We start from the raw sequence: 24,998 nt of genomic DNA on the forward strand, positions 1-24,998 counted from the left end.
GTCGATGATTTTCAGTGTGCACTAAATGCCCCCAACAACAACTATGTGGTTGAAACGAGACAATCACTACGCTCTTGAATGAACTAACACAAGAAAATTATAAAAGACAAATCACCACAATACCTGTGGGTGAACACTTTTCACAAAGCCATCACTTCATATCTGACCTATAAGTCCTCATCCTCAAAGGACACCTGCACAACACTTTCAAAAGACGAGCTGGGGAGCTTACATTCATAACTTTGCTAGATGCTAAAAATCATGGTCTTATAAAGACACTGGATTTATGGTTTATTATTTATATATATTCATAGCCATTTATAAGGACAAGGAACAGTCATTTAGCCAGAGCGATAAAACGAGAATGATGCTATCAAACTGGTGGTTAGGGCACTTGCTTTGGGAAAGGGAGACCCAAGTTCAAGTCCCTGTTCTAATTATTAATTATTTATACAAAGTGGAACAGATTCCATGGGCCAGATTGAGAGAGACCCTCACCAGAATATCCCATTGCCTGGTGACTAGAGTGCTCTCCTGCAATATGCGAGACCAAGTTCAAATCCATGCTCCACATCAGATGTGGAAGGGGGGAATTGAATCTGGGTCTCCCACATCCCACTGTCCTAACCACTAGGCTAAAAACTATAAGGAGATCACCACCATAGTTTGCTGGGCCTGATTATCTACTGACTTACAGCTTGTGTAGTCATTTAGACCTGTGCAAAATGGGTGTAAAATTCTACTTCTAAAATATCTACTTCTAGAAGATCTACTACTTCTAATAATCATTTTGCACAAATCTACATGTCTACACAAGATGAAAAGTAGCAGAGAATTTGATGTGTCTAGGGTCAGCGTTGTCTGCATATATTTAATGTACATGGATTCATCAAAGTAGACAGGCATAAAGTAAGAGAAAGTCATCAGATACTACCAGCATTCTTTCTGTGAAAAAAACAGGGCAGTGATGAACTCGCTGAACTCAATGTCAAAGCTCAACAATTAATGCAACAAACACAACCTTTAGAAACATTTTTGAAATATTGTCTCACATTTATGCTACCTACCATACATGTCCTATTAAAGTTGCTTGAAATTACCTTATTTTTTAAGCACAGAAGCAGAAGCTAACATAGATAATTTGCTCCAAAAGGAACTGTGATTCAGTTTCCCTAATAATACCTTCAGTTCAGAGCACACTGCCCATGCATAAGACAGACCAGGAGCAAGTAAGATAACCAGTGAGTGGGAAAAACCAGCCTGAATACTTACATGAATAAATTAACACTAGCCTCAGAAAACTTGACGTTGTCTCATGTAACAAGCAAGGAGACACTTGCTAGTTTTCTCCTTTACCCAAATTTCATTTAAAGTAATACCCAGTTCTAAACAGAACCTTTTAGTAGATAATTTCAAATGTCAAGCTAGCAGGTGAGCTGGCTTATATTGACTTTAAAAGCCCCATGGAGAAAGTGCACCTTGCACTATTTGTTTAGTTTCCCACAACAAAGTGAGCAAAGCCAAAGTCAGTCAGCAAATGGCATGACATTCTGAAAACAGACACAAAATGAGCAATCAAACCTTATCACTTTGGGGGGAAAAAAGCCAGTCAGCTGAGATGCTTATGTTTGGGTAACCTGACAGAACGTTTGTTGTTCTGCTAGCTAAATAATAGAAGTATATCAAGATAAAGAAAATACCTACAACTGACAAGAATGCATTCACATACCCCACCAAATCATTAGAAACGCAGATCTCACCTTGTCAATATATGATCAGTATTGTAGACCAATGACACAGGAGGGTCAGTGGAAGACCATGGGATAAATCCCACCCTATTAACCTATCTCATTTCAGGTGCTAATCTCTCATCTAGACAAGAGTGCATGGCCTGGATTCACCCCCTGAACCCAAAGCTGTGCAGTGAAGACACCCCCCTATTCTGAGCAAACTACAACCCAGGTGATGTCTTCCCTTCCCCCTCCACCATGTGGCCTTGGAGGCTAAACAGCAGCAAGTAACCAGCAACTTTGTACCCAGTAGGAGCAGAAGCACCCAAAGCAAGGACCTCCGGACATGGAGAGAACTATTCAGTTTTGACTGGAATTACTCTGCTCTGTGCTAACTGGGTGTTTGTTCCAACCCTCCCCCACCCTCAACATCTCTTCATCTGAGCTTCATTCCAAACCTGCCCCATCCCCCTTACCTCTTGTCTTCCCTTTTCTTTCCATTTAGCTGATCCCCTCCCAACTATACCCAGGTCCCTCTCCACACACCATCAAAAATAATGGAACTAACACAGTGTTTGCCACCACCACATTGTTCAGTCTGCTTGTATGTCCTCCTCCTCCTCACCTGACCCTGTGTCTGTCTGGTCTGTTTAGACTGTAAGCTCTTCAGGGGAGGCACTGTCTATTGCTCTCTGTTTGTACAGTACCTACTACAATCGGGCCCCACTCCTGGCTAGTCCTTAGGCACTACCAGAATAAACATGATTAATCATAATAATGTGGTCACAATTTGAAATGCGTGGTAGACAGGTACTAATTCCTCACTAGTAGAAATTTTGCACTTTGGATGCAATAGTGGAGCATGACAACTCCATCCCCATAATATCCACTGCTCTAATACTTATGTTAAAAAATCATTTATACAGGGGACAATAACTAATTTCTGTGGGTCATAAATGTATTCATGCTGCATGACTCAAAGAGAAATCCACTTATCACATCAACAAAGGAATACTGAATGTCAAATACCATTTTACAAATGCTAATCTCACCAACTTTATACACAACTCATATTTTAAATTTATCACTGTGATGCCTTTTTTGGAGGAACAGGGAGAGAAAATAAGCTTGTACCTGAGCTAGAGATAGGTGCCAAAAATACCCACTCACTTCCTAACTCCAAATTAGGAATAGATTGCTAGCATAGACCTCCAAGTTAATTGGCATTGTGAGGTATTTACAATGAGTATATAGATTTCAGTTCAATCTGTAATTAAATTCCACTTCATGGGAATTTTCAAACACTAATTAAGCCTGCTGCACTTGAATATTTGTGACCCTGCTTCTAAATAATGCCAAAGGATAGAAATTCAATGTTAAAATACACTTTCTTGTTCAAATCCCTATTGGTTATCAGCAGCTATCCATCCTCCAAACATCAACACATAAAAGAGCTTCAACAGGCTATGAGGTTGAGAGATAGTGTTTTCAGTTATTAATCAAGTTTGCTGCCCCATGAGGCAGTGGGCTCTAGGACAGAATATACATTTGGGTGACTGGGCTCACAACTAATGGTGACCAGTGGAGTGGTCTCTAACTTTGAACTTCTCAGATACCAAAGCCAAAGGTCTGATCAAAGAAAATGCCATACTGAAATCCAGAAGAATAAACTGTGGGTGAGAAAATAGCAAGCATGAGGGTTTCTCAGAAATTTCTTATGTCCAATTGGGAGGGCTCTGTTCTCGTGCTTGCTAAGAACTGGGAGGTACACACAATATATCAGCTCCTTTGCAATATGATGAGACCTCCCTAGTCTAGATCAAGAAAATGGCCAGTCATTAGTCTCCCAAGAATATGTGAGACTGAAATAAGATACTATGTGCTGACAGATTGGCCTGAGACATTACACATAAAAGCAACCCCAGGAGACTCATCCAAGACAACACATCATTATCAGTTAAGCCTGGGCTGTTTAGGAAGTAGAGACAAGTGTAAACAATGAATCGTAACTACATCCTGTTGGTTTCCTGCTGTGTTCCCTATTTCTGTGTGAAGATGTACTTATATTCTTTGAACTCCTGGAAAAGCCAACCTGTTTGTATACCAGCTTACTGCTGATGCTGAGCTAAGAGATGGATTTAGCTTCTGGAAACAATATTAAAATGGTTTAAATGGGCTTTATAGAAGTTAATTTTCTTCTGCTGTTATGTGTGTGTGTTAAGTGTAACATTTCTCATACTGCAATTTTAAAATGTTCTGTCCCACTAGAGGTGTTAACACTGCCTGGGGAAAGGGTCACTGGGGCAAGTGGCAAGTATAGCACAGCTTGAGAAGTTTTAATTTGCAGCAAATATACCCGAGATGTGCTGAGTGTTTAAACGCAGGTTTTACATCTCCAGTGAAGCAGTCGCAGTTACTGTAAAGCTGCTACAGATGGTACTAACAGTGCCAATATCCTAAGCAAGAAGTGTCCTTGAGGGAAATGTCATAGGTTCTACCCACTTAGCCCCACTCATAAATTTAAGCAAACGCTAATGGTCAGCGGAAGTTGAAAGAATGTGTATCGAGGTATAATTTGCCCCCCAGATTAAAGAAATGGACGGACTGGGATTCTGAGCAGCATCAAATTCCTACATATATTATTACCGATTCTGAGCTCTACTCACACAAATAGTGTATACTCCTGTCCCAGGGGTGCCATCTGTCTATTCTAAACAGCATGCGCTATATGAGTTCCCTATGCATAGTCTTCTTCCTGAGCATTTCTTTAACTGTTATCAGATGTCATTCAAAATCTACTCTGACACTTCTTTCCCAATATGGCCTTGGGTCAGATCCAAAGTTTCTCCAGAGAATGCATGTGGGAAGAGCCAGATGAACAGTAATAATCTGGTTTCTCCTTTCCATTGTGGTGAATGGAACGGGAGCACAATCAAAGGATCCAGGCTAGGAGGGTATAGCAGGGTAAGTGGCAACTCCACTGTATACCCCTCTATCCTTTTCTCTTGCCTCCTTCTGGAGGTATCAAGGCTGAAAAAATGGATGCGATACGCTGCATTGTTTCCACGCACAATACCATAGGGAAACCTAGTACAAGTTAATGCTGGCTGGGTCAATATTATCCTGTAGGGGTTCAACTTTTGCAAGGTAGAACCCAGCAGGAGAGTGCACGTCAGCAGAGATCAGGCCTATATTGCTATGAGTTCAAAAGGTGACTGGGAGAGTCCAGCTGCAGAAAAAAAACAGGGCACCCAAGCAGATGGCTCTTGTCTCCAGCACCTACTGTGGATTTTGGGGGCAAACTTTCCACCCTCTGACACAAATAACCTGGAGGAAACTAAGTGGAAACTTCCAGAATCTTCCCACCTTTGGCAGGCAGCATTAACCTACATAGGAGAGCATTGGCCCTTATGTTCCCAATGAATTCAGCTCCATTATCACACTGAAGGATGGTAGGGATTTGCAAAGGAACTTAATTTAGTTTTGGATAAATTTGTATTAAATGCCCAGACAATTCCAATACACTTGGGGTAGTATTCACAAAGGGGGCTTCGGCACCCAACACTCAGCTGTTCCACTGTGTATAGATAATTAATCATTAATTGGCACAGGAAGACTGGAACTTCGGTCTCCCACCTCCTACGTGAGAGGTCTATAAAGTCATTCTAACCCTCTGTCTGGCCCAATGAATATTTAACTATTTTACACTGTGGAACAGTTTCAACAGGAGAGACTGAGAGACTCCTGCCCTGCCCCAAAAATCCTATCGCCCTGTGGTTTGGGCACCGTCTGGGGAGATGGGATACCCAAGTTCAACTCCCTGCACCACAAAGCAGGCAGAGAGAGACTGAACCCTGGTCTCCCATATACTGCATGAATGCTCTAATGACCAGGCTAAAGATTATAAGTGGGGTGTTGTGTCGGTTTAGATATGCTCTGAGCACACTTATCCAATTGGGCTCCAAAAGCAGCACAGGAAAGGAAGACTCCTAGTTTGTGAATCTTGCTGGGGCTTAGAAGCGAATTAGGTACTGAACAATTGGGCAGTGTCAGGACTCAGTGCACATGCCCAGCTGCTAAAAGTTAGTCACCTAGATGTCTTTACCAGAGGAAACTTAGGAATCCAGGAACTTTAGGTGCTTACAATGTTAGACGGCAGATAAGCAGGTGTTCTGTGAATGCAAGCAGGGCCTAACTGTTGCAGTTAGTCATCTCCAGTGGCAGTTAGATGCCTGTGTGCCTCGGTGAATCCCACCCTCGTGTTCTATGCGACATCTGAACAAGGAAAAACAGCAACAGTAAATGGGCATGGAATACTTCAGTTCTGATGAGCAAAAATGCTCAAATTGGAGTTCCCTCTGTTGAGAAGTGCTGCTGGCAGGACATCCTCCGTGAGGTCCAGTTGACTTGGGAACGTGCTTTCCCCCACTTGTTACACTAGAGCTCAGACTTTTAAAACCTTCTGGACATGGTGCAAAGTGCAACTTCTTTCTTAGGTGGGGTAGGAGTAGGGGTCTAAGGAGACTGTTAGAAAGTGGTTTATTATAATTGGAGGTGCAGGGGGGGGCAATCAGTTTATCTATTAAAGTGGTCATAGAAAAATATGAAGGCAATATGTGCTCTATTTAGGCACAAAAAGTTCCTACATACTGCATATGATAATGTGAACAAAGTTAAACATGTATTTAAAAGTTAGTCCCTTTCTCTACTTGTCTGAGAAAATAGAAGTTTAGTATGTGAAAAGGCTAGGATACATGCAGGATCAGACCTTACCTCACTATGCTAACTGGGAAGGGCTTTGGCAGCAAAAGAAGATGGCTTTCACTGTTTAAAGCCCTGCTTTTCTTTTAGATACATGTATGTACATACACAAATCAGGGGTAGGATATGAACATCAAGTCTGAATCCTGCATGTGTGTTGGCAAATAGGCATGAAATAAAAATGATTTTCTGAAAACACAAAAGAAAGGAATGAGTTAATTAGTGCAGCAATCTGTAAGGAAAACCTGCATGGGCATATCTTTCACTGTCTTTGAGACGCTGCTCTTGGGTTCTGGAGCAAGTATTTTAATTAAAATATCACACAATTTTCAGAAAGTCACCTAGTACTTAAAATTAATCTAGAACCGCTGTGTAAAATGGTCCTCAAAAGTTTAAATATCTAGACTTTTACATTAATCTTGATGTTAAAAAACCTACAGTCCCGCATAGAAACTGTCAAACTTTCAGCCAGCTCAAACAAAATCAGGCACAAACAAATTAAAACTCAGCCTATGAATTACTAATCTCTTCCCTTTCATAATCTTCCATTTGCTCTGTTTTTGTCACCATTTACGGTGTGTCAGATTTCACCACAACAATTTCTTAGAAGCCAACATTTGTTTCCCTGACACTAAAAACTAGAAAAGTACATATAGTGCTCATTGAAAGACTTCATTGTTTTCTTGACTCTTTCTGTTGTATAATGTATCTTCTAGTTTTTTATGCTAACCTTGTTACAGTTATCTCCCTCTCTTCCACTGTTGCCTTATATTTTTCTAAATTTTGCATCAGTGCATTCCTAGGAGCATTCCTTCCCATTCTGTGGCAATTTCAATTGCTGTACAAATGTCTAGCTTCCACTTATTTATCAGTTTGAAGGTTTTAATTTTTTGTAAATCAGTCTGGTTCAATGCTAAACTTCTGTATTAAAATAATTTTTATTTAAATAACTTTTAACTTACATTACTGTTCTAACATTTAACTATTCAGAGTACCTTTGAAAGGATTCAGAACTGATGGAAAACTCATGTGACCATATTTTAACAGAAACAGGCTAGAGTGTCTCCACTGGTTTATATACCGTAAGTCTCTGTTCCGGCTTTGCTAGCTTTGTTTGTTGGTCTCTCCTGTTTTGTGGCACCAAATAATTGGTCCGTTTTGTTACACTGTTGGTTTTTGCTCCTTAGTGACTCTGTTTGAATATTTTAATAAAATTATGTAAGGCTTTATTGGATTGTCATAACTAAAAATTAAATGAACCCACACTTGTTCAGCAGCCACTGTCAATTTATATCTGCTGTATAACAACCACCCATTTGAAAACAAAAACAGTGGGGAAGGAGGTGCAAGATACACATTATACAATTCCTTAGCAAGAGGATAGTTACCGTACACAAAAGCTGGTTTCTGAAAATGAATATATGGTTAAATTGCACATTGATTCTTTCGGCTTATCATAGTCTTTTTACAGAAGAGACGCTGCTAGAAAATGGGGTGATTTTAGTTTTGACTGTTAAATCCAGAGGTGATTAAAATCCAGGTGCCATTGACTCAGTCTTTAAAGTTTGGGTCTTAAATGGTTTCGGTTTGCACCAACCCCATTTCTAAAAGACTGATACGTCAGATAATTACTGTACAGCAGCTGACAAGCTTATTCTCTGGTGCTGTAACACCATCGCTAAAATGTAACATCTCTTGGAGGTGCTGCTTCAGACATGACAGCACAGATATTACCAAGGCAACAGCTGCTTCTGTAGATGGATGTAGAAGTGAACAAGATAACACATGCATCAGTATTAAAGACACCTTTTGCTTTTACATTTCAGGATCTCTGAAAAACTGTCTCACATGATTTCTCACTTAAATAATTAATATATTAATTACTATTAAAAGGAATGGATAGTTTTGCTGTTCTCTGAAGAAAAAATGTCTTGCATATTTATATTAGCGCACACTACATAAAATGTTCGATTAAATATATTTACATATTAATTTCTGGAAGGAATACATCTGATATTCTTCCAGCTAACTCAGCACACGGTAACAGCAGTCTTTCCTCCTTCATAAGGTATCATTACACTTGAGGTGGCCTCACAGACTCAAATTCCATGGAAAGTTATACAACTATCAACACAGAGCTGTTCAACTGGTTCAAATGGTGTCTTGTACACTGACAGATAGCTGGGTGCTCCTTGATTTTTGTACCACCATGTTAAGAAAAACTATTTAAAATATTTTAATGAAAATTAATTTGAGCTCAAGCAGGGACATATTTGTATTTTCCCCACAGAAAGGGTTTTCATAGGCTTTTCAATAAAGCCTAAATAGTAGCTTTCCAATACAACAAAGCCATACTTTATAGCAAGAAATTCCTTAAGAATAATGAGAACAAGGATCCACACCACATCTACAGTTAGGAAACACAAGATCAATGAAAATGTAAAGAAGAGTCTAAAGAAGACATGTAACTGACAAAATATATTATATGTTCACTCGGTAAATCTTACTATATTAATCAGTATGCTCTGTCAAACTCTTTTTTAGCATTAATATATGAGGTTAGATATTTAATAACCAGAATTCAAAAAGCACAAGAAAGGGTATGTACAACAGTATCAACAAGGGTTGAGTTATATTTGCATTGTCTAACTTAGGTGCCATAATTTCAAAGGCTTTAAACCAGACCTCAAACAGCCACTTTGAGTTTAAGTGGTTCTTCCTAGCAGTGTGTAGGCACTAAATCAAATATTAACATGGGAAAGGTATAGCAGACAAAATTCTTCACTAATTACACCTTATAAACTTCCTAATATGATATCATACAGGCAAATAGACTCAGGTCAGATATATTTCAATATGGTGAAATGTCAAGTGTCAGCTTTCAGGTGAAATTTTTCTATCAGCTCTTACACTTATTCAATACACCGTGAAAATAAATTGAGTGTTGTAATGTTGAGGTGCTACTTGCTCCGTAGATCTGTGCATGCAGAGTAACCACCACAGCTCTCTCATGTAGCCATGCACAGGATCCTCACCAACCAAAGTTTGTGGATCTTGTAATGGAGAGGAAGTGGCCTGGGGTCACACAAGCCCTGCAGGGAATCTGCAGCATTCAGCAATGTGAAAATGTCCTTTGGGGATTTTGGGGGGTGGCTGCTGGTAGAGGAAGCTCAAGCAGCATGGTGTCACTGAAGGTAGGCTGGCTGAATCTTTGGGCTGCAGAGCCACATGCTTCCCTACAGATGGCCCTCAAGGGATCTGTGGCATCCAAGGATGCAACTTGTTACTCATTGCAAGAAAGAAAACTCCATGGGATGGGGTGATTTTACCCTCTGAAAATGTATACAACCAGCTTGGCAATTTTCTGGACTCTTGGTCCTATTACTATTCTAGGTGCATGTGAAACTCATGTCCATATGAACAAACTCCATTTTGATTGTTTCCTTCATTCCATAGCAAAAGAAGATCCTATAGAATGTCATCTTAATAGTGTTGAATTCAAATGACAGTGAAGAGAGATACAAGTTTTAGTAGAATGCATGAGGCTCTATTTTTAAAAATATATTTAAAGTTTGACCTATCACTATCCCTTTGAAGTTTGACTTTTATCCCCAACTAGATAGATTCCCAGTGTACAAAGCCATCTCTGCATGTATTCAAAAATATCTCAATATAGTGTACAATCAGTCCGTAAAAAGAAAAGGAGTACTTTTGGCACCTTTGAGACTAACAAATTTATTTGAGCATGCATCCGATGAAGTGAGCTGTAGCTCAGGAAAGCTTATGATCAAGTAAATTTGTTAGTCTCTAAGGTGCCACAAGTACTCCTTTTCTTTTTTGCGAGTACAGACTAACATGGCTTCTACTCTGAAACCAATCAGTCCGTAGTATTCCCACCTAAAAGACATGTTTCCAAGCCACAAGTTTAAAAATAAAGATCAAAATTGAGGGCTTGGGAAACGTTATTTTATATGAAGTATCACATGCAGATTAATAGTGGAGTCAGCATGCCATATTACTTGGTTCCATGCAGTCTGTCTGGGTATAAGGAATAATGTTCCGTTTTTGTTTCAAACTGTGCAGAAAAAGTAATTAACAATTCCATCCAAGCATGCATTAGGCTAGGCTTTCAGCTGGTTAAACTGACAAAGCTCCCTTGAAGCCCATGATGTTCTGATGACTTGCTCAAGCTGCAAATCTGGTCCATAAAGTTCCACAGATATTTAACGGGTGTACTGAGTTATGTATCTCAGAGGTATTGCCATATTTGTATATTAGCACATACTGTACTACACCAAGATCTTCTCCACAGTATTCCTGTTGCATTGTTTCTTCTACAGTATATCATGATATGTGAAGGTTGTGGTACTTCTAGAACTTGCTGCTCATTTTTTGGTAGTTTTGCCTAGTAAATCATTACTAAGCGGACTAAGTCTTTATCATAGTGCCAACACTTGACCATAATAGGTAACTGAAAAGCAGTATGTGTAGGGCTAAGAAGAATTTATTTAAGACAAACACGTATCTATTTCCCGAAGACTCTTTTCCTTATGTAAGCTTATAATATCACATTACATGATATTATAATAAAGTGACATGCTTATCACTAAACTAATACTTCAGGAATTTCAGTAATTAGTTCCTTACTCATGTCGAAATGAATAATTTTAAAAGGTTACTTAAAAAAAAAAAAGAATCAGACATTAAACTAACTTCTACCTCTGAAACAAGGGGGGGAAATATTAAAATGAATGAGTGGATCTTGGTGGCATTACAAGAGAAGACAAAGACAATGAATACTATAGCTTCAAAGACAGTGTTATTAACCTAATGTGTTCCTTTCTCTTTTAGATATGAAAATACATTTACCATTAAATGCTGTGGGCAATTTATGAGAATAGACTATTGAACGATTATGCCTCAGCTTATTAAATGGAGGAAGGCCCAGTGTTGCAGTTACCAATAGAAAAAGCAAATACTCATAGCCAAATAGTAACCTAAGCAAAATTATCTACGGTATTACCAGAAGTCAAGGTAAGTCATAAGAAAATATATACTGTATATTGCCCTTTTGACCAATTTAATATCCATAACCTAAAAGTTCTCTTCATACCACTAGATACCTGTATAGAATAACAATTACTTCAAAGTAATTCTCCTCTTGCGCCCCAAAAAATATCCACAAGTTAGAGCATCCTCAGAATGCAATTTTCTTTTGCTATAAAATTGGAGCTGAATTTCTCATTTAGTTATTTGTCTGCTATTTAAAATGGAATTAGCACATTCACAACTTGAATATGCAGCCCTATTTTTACACTCTCACACTAGCTTTAACAAGTAGCCATATTTGACAAGCAGGTTGTCTAGGTCTTTATTCATTTCTCTTTTCAGAGCTGTTTTTCCTTTGTAGTGGTATACTGTCATTGTTGGGAATAACAGAAGTGCTGTATGAATCCTAGTTCAGAAGGGAAGCAAGATTACCCCCTCCACCATTTACTTTAGGTGGAGGTCCTTTATATGAATCTCACCACCCTGCACACCCCTGACTCAAATGAAGAAAGGGAAACACATTTACCTTCTGTTGGTGATGTCTGTAAATGCCTGCAGAGGCCCTCTGTGTCCCCATACGTCTCCTTAATTTTTACTACTGCTTCTGTTCCTCTGAGTTCCATGAGGGAGCGCAGCTCCTCCAGTGAGCACCCAAACTCTCCTGCATGTTTGGCCTCGTTTCTTTGGTTCTTGGTATAGAAATCGCTGTTTGTCATGTCACCCATTGTTGCTGATTGTATTGCTCCACTCTGTGCACTAGATGGAATTTTAAAATTGCTTCAAAATAGCAAGGGAGGAAACTCAAATTCCAACCTAAGGGATTAAGAAGAATCCAGTGGGTGTTCAGTGAACTCAGTGGAGAATGCCTCTGATGACTGAGGTGTCCCTGACCAAGTGATAGTCCGCAGGATGGCTGCTTTCAAGGCTGCAGACCAGCTCCATTCCATTCACCATTTCCCATTATGCTGCACTCAGGCTGTAGTATCTACATGGTCATCTCTTCCTCCGGACCTTTGGGATCAAAACACAAAGCACATGTTAGAAGAGTGAACCTAAAAACTTCAGAAAGAGCCTTTGAACTTCATTCTCCCAAACATAGTCCTTGATTAAAAAAAGCTAGATGCAAGAATCTGCACGTTGCTGCAGTTAGTCACAGCCGACCCCAAAGACTGATACTGCTTAGCTGTGTCATACATAAGGCTCTTTCCAGCTACAGCAGCAATAGCAGTGTTCCTTACTTTAATCAAGTCCCAAGAGCGCCTGCTAAATGAGATGGCTCATGAATATTAATAAGTAAGCCATTAGTCCAACAGTCTAGATGTGCCTCTGGTATGTGGCTCTGGTTCATACTGCTATATCAATCTTTCATCTGAAAAGAACAAAACACCCATGAAGGACTACAAAGTAATAAAAATTAATTGAACACTATTACTTATGCCTTCATCCATTACATAAACCATTTTTCAGCACAATAAAAGTAAAATGGGGGAGGGGGGAGAAAGAATAGGAACATTTTCATTACCAATCCAGAATACATTTAAATAAATTAAGCATTGCAGCTTTGTCAGATATGAAAACAAACACACACAGGAAAGGAGATAAAGCACCTGAGTGCTTCAGGCTAAACAATGAGCACTGTCTCTCATAGGAATGGGAAGGTTTCAGTTTGCTTTCCTTCAGCACTAGCTGCTGACTCACCAACACATTTGATAGCTTTGGCCTGAGAGCTACAAAGCATTCAAATAAAGAAAGGACTGTACTTATACAGGGTTTTTAACATGCATACTCCTGAAGAGTCACATTTGGACCATCTGGAGACCAACTGACTACTTTCTAAGCCAGCCTTTAAAATCTGCTCTCCTTATGCAGAGTCTAATGAACTTGGTTGAAATGCTGTTGAAACCACCTATTATACTTTGTCACAGAGTTTTAACAGAGATTAAAGGTTTCTTTTTTGCCTGAAGTGGGATAGTGCCTGTTCACTGCCTAATCTATAGACCCCTGAATATTTCTCACATGACAGAAAGGGTTTGAGTGTGGTATCAGATTAATGAATGATGGACCTCTGACTGTCAGAGTGGATTTTTTTTTTAAGCAGCACACCAGTCACAAAGAAATGAATTGTTACAGCAGAGTGCATGCAAAGGGAAGAAGAATGAACTAAATGTTTTTAACCTCCCATCTTTACATTGTCAGGACAACCTTAATTTCATGCCCACATACAGCTAATATCGCTACTGGGCCCACTGAAATGAGCGTGTTGCCATTGATTTCAAGGGGATAATGTAATCAGTGTTTAATATTTCCTATTTGCCCACAATTACATTATCCGTTTTGAGGTTGCTTAACACACTAGCTAAAACATGCAATATGGACCTCTAGCAAAAAATACATGTCATTCCTTTGAATTTCACAGAATACCAGAGCATCAGAATTTTAAATTGCCACAGCACAGAATCCAGGTAGTAGTCAAATGTTAGATCAGAGTTGTTCTTCCCCACCCCATGCTCATTGTCAAATTTCTGGTGGTGATAATTCAGCAATGCAGCACTTCATGTATTCTTTTGCAGGGCATCAGAATTTGCCGGGGAAACTCTGTGTATGTTGCACAATAAATACAAAGGTAAAGAGAAATTGGAATGAATAAAAAAAGACCTTTTATCCTTCAAAAAGAAATAACTGCATCTTCAGAAGATAGGAGGTATCCTACTTTCTCTCACACACAAGCTGCTATGGTTGAATGCAAAACAGTCATTGCAGCATCTATTTAATTACAGATACCTCAAAACACAGCAAGTTCAAAAATACCTCTATTTGTGTATCTAACAGATTTTTTTCTGAGGGACTGGTAGCCAGATTTGGATAAAATGGGAACCAGCTCAAAACATTGTTTGGGTTTGATTAAAAAAAGTTTGTAAAATAGAGAGGAAAAGTTTTGTATCCCTGCACAACATGAATGATCCCAAAAGACAATGAACTCCAAAACTCCCACTGCTTGGGGAAAGAGCAGACATCAGCACATCTTAGGATCCGGCCATTTATGGTTTCATCTATGAATGGTTGAAAGCCAGGAAACCTCACCAGAAAGCATGTTAGTGTTTGAGCTGAAATATCAGCCAAAGACGGTGACATGAACCAATTTGGGTTCAGTAATGAAAAAGAATAATTAAAAAGACAGATTGCTACTTGCAGACAGGCACAGAAATGCTATTTATAGAATGTGTGTGTCTAAAGAATTTGACCACGGGGTATCACAGCACCAGACATAATGTAAAGAACCTGCAGCATTTACATAGCAGAAAGCTCATTGCTATTTTTTGTTTGTTTTTCTTTTTCTTTCTTTCTTTCTTTCTTTTTCTTTCTGACCAAGTCCTTACAAGTGGTCCATGAAACTTCAAGAAAAATCAATTATTAGTTCCCTTTGATGAATACCACCTACTGTTTTCATAAGTAATGCAAAGTGTATTAAAGCTGGATGTCAGATGTGTCTGCCAGAGGATTTTTCTCTGTGGGATGTTTACAGTAATACTACTGTCAAGCAAAACACACTTTTTAAAATCATAGCACCATCACTATATATTAATATTTGTTGCTACTCTTGGAAATGCCACTTTTGTCATTTGTCAGACAACATTAGCCAGGGATGTTGTTCCTTTGCATATGATTGAATCATCTGCCTGTTTAATTTTTTATTTGACTTTCAATTAAATATTAATCAATAAACCACTAAATTGAGAGGCATACTTCCATTAGTGCTCAAGCAAAAAGTATTTCTAAGTTCATGTGATCTTTGGAATTCACCCAGTGGCATGACACCAAGGAAATAACATCCCTAGTGTTTTTCAAAGGCAGATGGTAAAATATAGAGAGCACAAAGCATGATTAATATTATTCACTAATAATGAATCTCTCTAATCCTGTGGAACAAGATATAAAGGCTTCATTTCATCCTGGAATATTTTATGAAAATTCTAGGAACTTTGCCAAGTGTATGCCAGTTGAATGTGACTGATAGATGGGCCACCTCATCCTTACTGAGATTAATAATTCTTTATCGAAAGCTGAGAAATCCAAAACATGAGATCAGTATAGTGGCATGACTCCCAGTGGGGCTCCAAGATTTGTAGGTTCAAAGTGAAACTCTTCATGTGAGCTGAGCAAAATTCAGAATTTCCATGCCACGGGAAATTCCAACATTTCCATATTTGTTTTCATCCTGAAACAGTATGAAAATACAAATTTTTTCATAAAACAGAATTCTGAAAAACAATTATTCAGAAATGTCAAAATATTCTGTTCTGCCATTTTTGATTGAAATGAAACACTGACATTCCTTAAATTGGATATTTTTGTTTTGTTGAATTGACCTAAAATGATTCTTTTCATGTCAGATCAACAGTAAACTACATTGCCCTTGCCTTTTGGGAGTTGTAATTTGGGCCCCCATTGTCTACTACAGGCTGGGTTCCCTGGAGGACAACATCTTCAACAACGCAATGCGGACTCAACTTACTACTCTCAGTGGTGTCTCAGGGAATCACATGACTGCGTTCTGGGAGATGTAGTCCAGCCAGGGAGCCTGATGCCTGCGTGTGTCTGTGCCCGTCTAGCGCAATGGAATCCTGATCTTGCCTAGGGCCTGTAGGCCCGGCTCTGCACTTGGTAGGCAAAGCATGCTCTCTAGAATGTGCTGCAGACAGGAAGAGACAAGCTCATCAGAGCCGATACATTTATACTGAAAAATTAATGCCAGACCTTTATATGTTACATTCTCTCTCTAGTCTAAGACAACTGCTTTTTGTCCGTTTGTTTTTTTTTTCTTATTGAATAATCTCTAAAAAATGTTAGACAAAATTTTTAAAAATGCAGATTAAAAGCGGTCACTTACAGTGGTTGAAAACATTGGTTGTAACACATCAATCTAATGTAGCACCTTGTTTATACGTAGTTCAGGTAGGAAAAAGACTTTTCATTCCTACTGTCAATATCCACTACCAAAGTTTAAATTTAAAGTGAAAATAATCATTATTTTACTCATAAAAGAAATGTAAGACAATACCTTCATTTTGCATAAGGCAATGTAATTCTTGGATTGTTTGTTCTTCAAAGGTAACACAGATTTTTGCTGTGTGAATACACTGAAACCAGGGATTTTTTTTAATTCTTATTTGGAAAGGCTTTGCCTTGAGGAACAGCCATTCATTCCTGCAGCACCCCAGTCAAATATTTTTCAGTTTCCAATTGTCTGAAGGCAATACATGCCAATTAAATAAGAAGTGATTTGGATGAACTAACTGCAGGCCTGCTGGGAAAACTATCCTTCTATTTCCTAATAAGCAAAATATCATCCCTGGAAGCTTGTAAATGTTTTGATAATGCATTAGAATGATGCCTATGTAAATATCATTGCCAAGAATGCTGGTAGCCTGATTTTAGTGGAGTTCCACTGAAATTAAACTGGTGTAACATAGTAGTAGATCAGCCCCGGGTTTGCCATTTCACAGAACAAGGATCATGAAATCCTTGTACTCTGTGAAGGTTTGGGACAAGCAAGAACAGCGCACGATCAATCCCAGAACTAGTTATTTATTAAAGATTTGGCTGTATTCACCATAAGATCTAAGCTTTCATCTAAAACAAAATAAGTTCCCAGTCCTTCTAGTGGCGAATATAACCTTGATAGTTCAGAATGATGGATGTTTTGTCTGACAGAATCCACAGCAAGCCAAACTAATAAAACACACTCTGAGAAGTACAAGAACACTCTCTCATCTTAAAAGAATATTAGCTTTGAAACATAATTATCAGGAGCACACTAAATGCAGAGGAAACTAAGAAATAAGACTCATTGAATGGAACTACTTTTTCACTTTCACAAATGCGTATTCCTGTTTGATCCCTGTCTTAGGACCCAAGAGTGGATCAAGAAAGAGAAACGGTCTTTGCAACTAAATATGCTCTGGAACATGCTTCATAATATGCTTCATAATGGCATCTCTACATAATTTATTGCAAATTGAAATTCATAAACAAACTGGTAAATAATTCATGCATATTGAATACACCATGGTGGCAAGCACTACAAACAAAAACCTAGTGCAAAAAACTTCACATACCTTTATATCTGAGATGCTGAAACTATTTCTTATTCTAAGGCCATGTCTACACTACCACTTAAGTCATCAAAACTTATGTCACTCAGGGGTGTGAATATTACACACAGAGCGACATAAGTTTCACCAACAGAAGCACCGGTGTGGACAGTGCTGTCAGTGAAAGAGCTTCTTCTGCCACATAGCTACTGCTGCTCGTTGGTGGTGGTTTAATTATGCCAGTGGGAGAGGTCTCTCGTGTAGGCATAGAGAGGCTACACGAGAGATCCTACAGCAGCACAGCTAATTGTTACAGCTGTGTCACTGAAAGCTCTCTAGTGTAGTCATAGACTAAAATGGAAATATTACATTACCACATCATACTGTCAGAAGAAAAGTTTGGTAATTTTTTTTAAGCAGTGATCACTTAAGTAAAGGTTCTTCAAAACAACAATAAGAAATTCAAGAAGCTAGGAAAAAAATAGAATACTAGTTTAATCCCAGACAACCAGGCAAATACTGTTGTAATGCCCAAAGTAACAATTCCTCTGTCCATTCACCATGAATCAGTGTCTCTGCTCAGTATTATAAAGCTGCTTTACCTAACAAATAAAACTATCAATCTTTTATAGGTATTTTTTGGATCAGTTATACTCCCCTACCCATGTTTTGTTAAAAGAAAAGGAGTACTAGTGGCACCTTAGAGACTAACCAATTTATTTGAGCATAAGCTTTCGTGAGCTACAGCTTACTTCATTGGCTGTAGCTCACGAAAGCTTATGCTCAAATAAATTGGTTAGTCTCTAAGGTGCCACAAGTACTCCTTTTCTTTTTGTGAATATAGACTAACACGGCTGCTACTCTGAACCATGTTTTGTTAATCATTTTTCTTTTATTCTAGAGGCAGATATTGCTAGAACTATGATCCCAAAGAAAATTTTCCTCAGTTAATGGGTCTTACTAAACATGAGCAATTTCCTAGTGACTATTAACCCATGTAAAAAGAAAAGGAGTACTTGTGGCGCCATAGCCCTGGTCTACACTAGGACTTTAGGTCGAATTTAGCAGCGTTAAATGGATGTAAACCTGCACCCGTCCACACGATGAAGCCCTTTATTTCGACTTAAAGGGCTCTTAAAATCGATTTCCTTACTCCACCCCTGACAAGTGGATTAGCGCTTAAATTGGCCTTGCCAGGTCGAATTTGGGGTACTGTGGACACAATTCGACTGTATTGGCCTCCGGGAGCTATCCCAGAGTGCTCCATTCTGACTGCTCTGGACAGCACTCTCAACTCAGATGCACGATTGTCTGCCGTTGCTCTGATGCAGGGAGGGGCAACTGACGACATGGCTTACAGGGTTGGCTTACAGGGAGTTAAAATCAACAAAGGGGGTGGCTTTACATCAAGGAGTATTTCAGGCAGGTTCCAATAAGAAATGGTGCACCTAAGTTATTGTTCTTATTGGAACAAGCAGGTTGGTCTGGCCTCTGATTGATACATGGCTAGATTTACCTCGCTGCACCTTCTCTGTGAGTGACTGCAGTGTGACCTAGAGGAATGAGTCCCCTAGACGGGGGGCGAGGGCGGGGGTTTGCAAATGGGTACAAAACAAATCTCGTCTATTTCTTGTTTTGATACACTCCATCTATCTTTTACATCTTTGGCTGGCAGCAGATGGTGCAGAAGGACTGCATGCTATCCTCATCTCTTGCCTGCCCGGCAGAAGATGGTACAAGAGGACTGCTAGCAATCCGTATCGCCTGCCTGCTCACCATAAGATGGTTCAATAGGACTGACTGCAGGACTAAAGAGAATGACCTGATCAAGTCACTCCAAATTTAGTCCCTGCGCCCATGTCTGCCCAGGCACTCCTGATCGACCTCACAGAGGCGACCAGGAGCACCTCGGACATGACGATGACAGCTACCAGTCCTACTGTACCGTCTGCTGCCATAAGGCAATGGGTTGCTGCTGCTGTGTAGCAATGCAGTACCACATCTGCCAGCACCCAGGAGACATACGGTGACAGTGAGCTGAGCGGGCTCCATGCTTGCCGTGGTGTGGCATCTGCATGGGTAACCCAGGAAAAAAGGCGCAAAACGATTGTCTGTCCTTGCTTTCACGGAGGGAGGGAGGGAAGGGGGGCCTGACGACATGTACCCAGAACCACCCCTGACAGTGTTTTAGCCCCATCAGGCATTGGGATCTCAACCCAGAATTCCAATGGGCAGTGGAGACTGCGGGAACTGTGGGATAGCTACCCACAGTGCAACACTCCGGAAGTCGACTCTAGCCTCGGTACTGTGGAAGCAGTCCGCCGAGTTAATGCACTTAATGCACTTAGAGCATTTTCTGTGGGACACACACACTCGAATATATAAAACTGATTTCTAAAAAACCGACTTCTATAAATTCAACCTAATTTCATAGTGTAGACATACCCTTAGAGACTAACAAATTTATTTGAGCATAAGCTTTCGTGAGCTACAGCTCACTTCATCGGATGCATACAGTGGAAAATACTGTGGGGAGATTTTATATACACAGAGAACATGAAACAATGGGTGTTACCATACAGACTGTAACATGAGTGATCAGGAAAGGTGAGCTATTACCAGCAGGAGAGTGGGGTTGGGCCGGGGGGAGGGAACCTTTTGTAGTGATAATCAAGGTGGACCATTTCCAGCATTTTACAAGGACAGTAGGAGGGGAAATAAACAAGGGGAAATAGTTTTACTTTATGTAATGACACAGCCACTCCCAGTCTGAGCTGTAGCTCACGAAAGCTTATGCTCAAATAAATTTGTTAGTCTCTAAGGTGCCACAAGTCCTCCTTTTCTTTTCACCATTCCTGATCACTCGTTACAGTCTGTATGGTAACACCCATTGTTTCATGTTCTCTGTGTATATAAAATCTCCCCACTATATTTTCCACTATATGCATCCAATGAAGTGAGCTGTAGCTCATGAAAGCTTATGCTCAATTAGTCTCTAAGGTGCCACAAGTATTCCTTTTCTTTTTGCGAATACAGACTAACACGGCAGCTACTCTTAACCCATGTACTAATCCTACTCATCTAGAATGACTGCCAATCAGATTATATATACAAAAATAAAACTGTCACCAATAAACAGAGCCTTTTCCCCTTTCTGTAACAACATAGATGGGGAGAACTAATAATTTAGGAAATAAAATGATCTGTGGTAGCTGATTACACTACGTACCCATTTGAACCAAATAGGACACAAGGTCTAATCCTGCAACCCGTACTTTCATGACAGGTCCCAGTGAAGTCAATTGAAGTACTGACATGATTAAAGACTAAAATAAATGGAGCCTTTTCACTGACTTCAACAGGGTGAGATTAGGCTATACAAGTGAAATCTTTGACTTCAGTGGGGCCAGGCTTTAAATCAACGTTCATAAGGTTTGTAAAGGTGAGACCCGCAAGACTACTGGTAAGAGACTGAATTTTCTTTACTGTTGCCAGTCGCCTGACATTGGTCAGAATTAAAAAAAACATTAGAAGCCTTGTCATGTGACAGGGGTCAGTTTCCATTGTCTCCAGTGGCTGTCGTAAGTGACTGCAGAATTGGGTGGTAATTTAATTGTGTTAAATCAGTATAAAGATTAAACATATTTAAGAGATTTTTAACAAAAGGGAAAAAAACCTGATTTTATGCAAAAGCATTTTTCCCTAATAGGATCTGTACAGGTCATGCATTTTAGAAAGCTGCTTTTCCCTCTCTCATTTCTTGTAACCACTTTACTACCAAGAACTTACCTCAACTTCTTTGACATTCATGGATAAATGAGGCTATCAGCTTTGTACTCTCCAGAGACGAAAAACCTGCATTACATAGCAGTAACTGGATTTTTCTTATTCAGTAACCACCTCCACAGATCCATACTTTTTAGAGTTGTACTTTACAACCCATCAAAGAATTGTAAGACACTGAACAATGACCAATTCCACACCATATAGCCTTTTATAATTCATACTGTTTGTAGCTACATCACTATAAACACGAATACCAGTATAATGCAGATGTCTCAATAAGAGCTCATTTTCCAAGTGTGTGTCTTGTGACAGACCCAGACCAGTGGGGTACAGGAGTCTGGTAGAAGGCAAATATACTGGCCACTGGATGAAGAGTTTTCTGTTCCCTCAGTGACCAGAGCAGGGGCTGCACTAGAGCAATCAGGAACCTGCTAGAACCAATTAAGACAGGCAAGCTAATTAAGACACCTGGAGCCAATGTAAAGTAATGCACATTGGAAAAAATAACCCCAACTATACATACAATATGATGGGGGCTAATTTAACTACAACTAGTCAGGAGAAAGATCTTGGAGTCATCGTGGATAGTTCTCTGAAGACGTCCACGCAGTGTGTGGCGGCAGTCAAAAAAGCAAACAGGACATTAGGAATCATTTTAAAAGGGATAGAGAATAAGATGGAGAATATCTTATTGCCCTTATATAAATCCATGGTACGCCCACATCTTGAATACTCCATATAGATGTGGTCCCCTCATCTCAAAAAAGATACACTGGCATTAGAAAAGGTTCAAAAAAGGGCAACTAAAATGATTAGGGGTTTGGAATGGGTCCCATATGAGGCGAGATTAAAGAGACTAGTACTTTTCAGCTTGGAAAAGAGGAGACAAAGGGGGGATATGATAGAGGTACATAAAATGATGAGTGGTGTGGAGAAAATGAATAAGAAAAAGTCATTTACTTGTTCCCATAAGAACCAGGGGCCACCAAATGAAATTAATGGGCAGCAGGTTTAAAACAAATAAAAGGAATTTCTTCACACAGCGCACAGTCAACCTGTGGAACTCCTTGTTGAGGAGGTTGGGAAGGCTAGGACTATAACAGGGTTTAAAAGAAAACTGGATAAATTCATCGTGGTTAAGTCCATTAATGGCTATTAGCCAGGATGGGTAAGGAATGGTGTCCCTAGCCTCTGTTTGTCAGAGGGTGGAGATGGATGGCAGGAGAGAGATCACTTGATCATTACCTGTTAGTTTCACTCCCTCTGGGACACCTGACACAGGATACTGGGCTGGATGGACCTTTGGTCTGACCCAGTATGGCCGTTCTTATGTTATGTTCTTATGTTCAATGAAGAACATACTAGAATCAATTATGGCAGGCAGGCTAATCAGGACACCTGGTTTAAAAAGGACCTCCCATCAGTTAGTGAAGGGCATGCAAGGAGCAGGGAGTGAGAAGGCGTGCTGCTAGAGGACTGAGGAGTACAAGCATGATCGGGCTTCAGGAGGAAGATCCTGCGGTGAGGATAAAGAAGGTGCTGGAGGGAGGCCATGGGGAAGTAGCCCAGGGAGTTGTAGCTGTCACACAGCTGATACAGGAGATATTGTAAACAGCTGCAATCCACAGGGCCCTGAGCTGGAACCCAGTGTAGAGGGTGGGCCCAGGTTCCCCCATCCCCCAAACTCCTGACTGGACACAGGAGGAGTTGATCTGTTCTGTGAGCAACACCAGAAGGGAAGGTCTAATTTAGAAAGGGATCTGGCCTGTCTCCGACCCTCTAGGTGGGACAACAGAGACTGTGGAGATTGTTCTCCGTTTCCCCCATGCTGGCCAGTGATGGGGTTAGCTGACTGAACAGCAGGTTTGAGAATCTAGCAGAAGTGGCCAAACTGAGGGCTGCCATGAATCTCTGAGGCAAGCAAATCTGCCAAAAAGCATAGGACCCACCAAGGCAAAGGAGGAACTTTGTCACAGTCTATATAATACTGTGCAGCAGAAAGGGTGTTAGCTTCCCAGACTCATTAAATAAGAGATAAATTGATGAAAATAAAAAAAAATCACTAAAAATGGTTTCTATAAGAAACATAACACTGAACTCAAAGGGACATATCCCTGAGCGGACCCAGGTGCAGGGCCCACTGGCACAAACTTCAGCAGTTTTGGAGGTTATGGCACCAGAAAGCCTTCATAACTACCCTCCACTGGGAGACCCAAAGGGGGAGGCTTGGCCAAGAAAGTCATGTGGTCCAGAGACACACAGAGTCATTGTACCCCCATCAATAGTATCTCTAGGGGTGGCTTTTTGGAGTCACAGATACGAACTAAAACTAATTCTCCCTTCCCCATGCGGCCCGCCCCAACAAAGCAGGAGCCATGAGAGAGGATCAGAGTGAAAACTCCAACTGAGCTCCTTCAGGATGAAACACTAGAGAAGTGTGGGATTAGCTGGCACATATAATGTAATTTGCACATCCCAGTGCCAGTTTGGTGAAAATAGCCCTCCTGGAGACCCAATTCAACGGGCAAAATCTCAGATTTTATATATATATCAGGAAAAATTAGGCTATAAAACAAGGCATTGTATATCTTCATCCCTCTGATTGTAGCAATGGACATGTTGCAGATTTGTTGTTTGCCAATTGGTTTCAACCTATTTCTTACAGATTTCTACAGCAGAAAAAAACCCTAACCACCAACACCATTTTATAATTTAATTTATTACCAAATTAAATACAAAATTACATCTGCAAATCAGTAAGACCAAACCTCCAGTATGTAAAAGAATTTAAGGAACATATTTCCTCTAGTGGATTTTTCACCCATTGAGATCAATGACACAATTCCCTGCCTGTAATGGGGCAGGATCAAGTCCTTTACCTGCAGTTATAGGAACCATATAATTAAGTAAACTTGTAGTAACACGTATGATATTTAACTTTTGTATTGATCATTTTCTAATAAAAAGTTTAATATTATGTTGAGGTCCATTACAGGATGAATTTGGACCACAATGATCCAAAAACAACATCAGTGGAAAGTTTAGATTTACTACATGCAAAAACCTAAACAAAACAGGTTAATGCCTTGTTATTTTCCTTTGTCTTGTTAGAAATTATTAAAATATAAAATGTCTATTACCCTAATGAATGCAGAGTTTCAGAGAAAATTATCTGGCATCTTCATTTCATTGGTCAGATTTGAGTAGGTTCTTTTGATTCACACTGCAGTGAGTTTGTGATAAAGAAACCATCACCCTAAAGTGTGCTATTTCAGAGGATTTTGGCAAGGTGCTGTTGTACAGCATATTTTACACTCCATGTTTCTGACAGCTGATTGCATCTGGTTTTAACCGAGCAAATCCCCAAAACCTCTTACAGCAAAGGGTTTATCTAGTTACTTGCAACAAGAAGGGTCTTCAACTTGACAGTTATTAAATATGACAGTCTTCCTTTATTCAATACTCTTTCAATATTTTTGGAACCTAAACTTGTTTCTTACTGTAATTTGTGTGTTTTACTAATTTTTTTTATTACAGAAAGACGGTTAAAGTTGCTATCTACACTTCATACTTTAAACAT

At 39.7% G+C, this 24,998-nt stretch overlaps 1 protein-coding gene across 8 annotated transcripts in view; it reads right to left on the reverse strand.

Annotated features, from left to right (window-relative positions):
* Nucleotides 1-24,998, reverse strand: part of ATP2B2 (ATPase plasma membrane Ca2+ transporting 2) — a 422,382-nt gene that overhangs the window by 320,106 nt on the left and 77,278 nt on the right. For all 8 annotated transcript variants that reach the window (XM_078853700.1, XM_073352327.2, XM_073352326.2 and 5 more), the window contains one exon: nucleotides 12,067-12,551. In XM_078853700.1, the coding sequence (XP_078709826.1) occupies nucleotides 12,067-12,265 (199 nt within the window). In that variant the 5' untranslated portion in view covers nucleotides 12,266-12,551. The remainder of the gene's footprint in view (nucleotides 1-12,066; nucleotides 12,552-24,998) is intronic.

Source organism: Lepidochelys kempii, chromosome 7 (genome assembly GCF_965140285.1).
Source record: "Lepidochelys kempii isolate rLepKem1 chromosome 7, rLepKem1.hap1, whole genome shotgun sequence".
Classification (NCBI taxonomy): Eukaryota; Metazoa; Chordata; order Testudines; family Cheloniidae; genus Lepidochelys; species Lepidochelys kempii.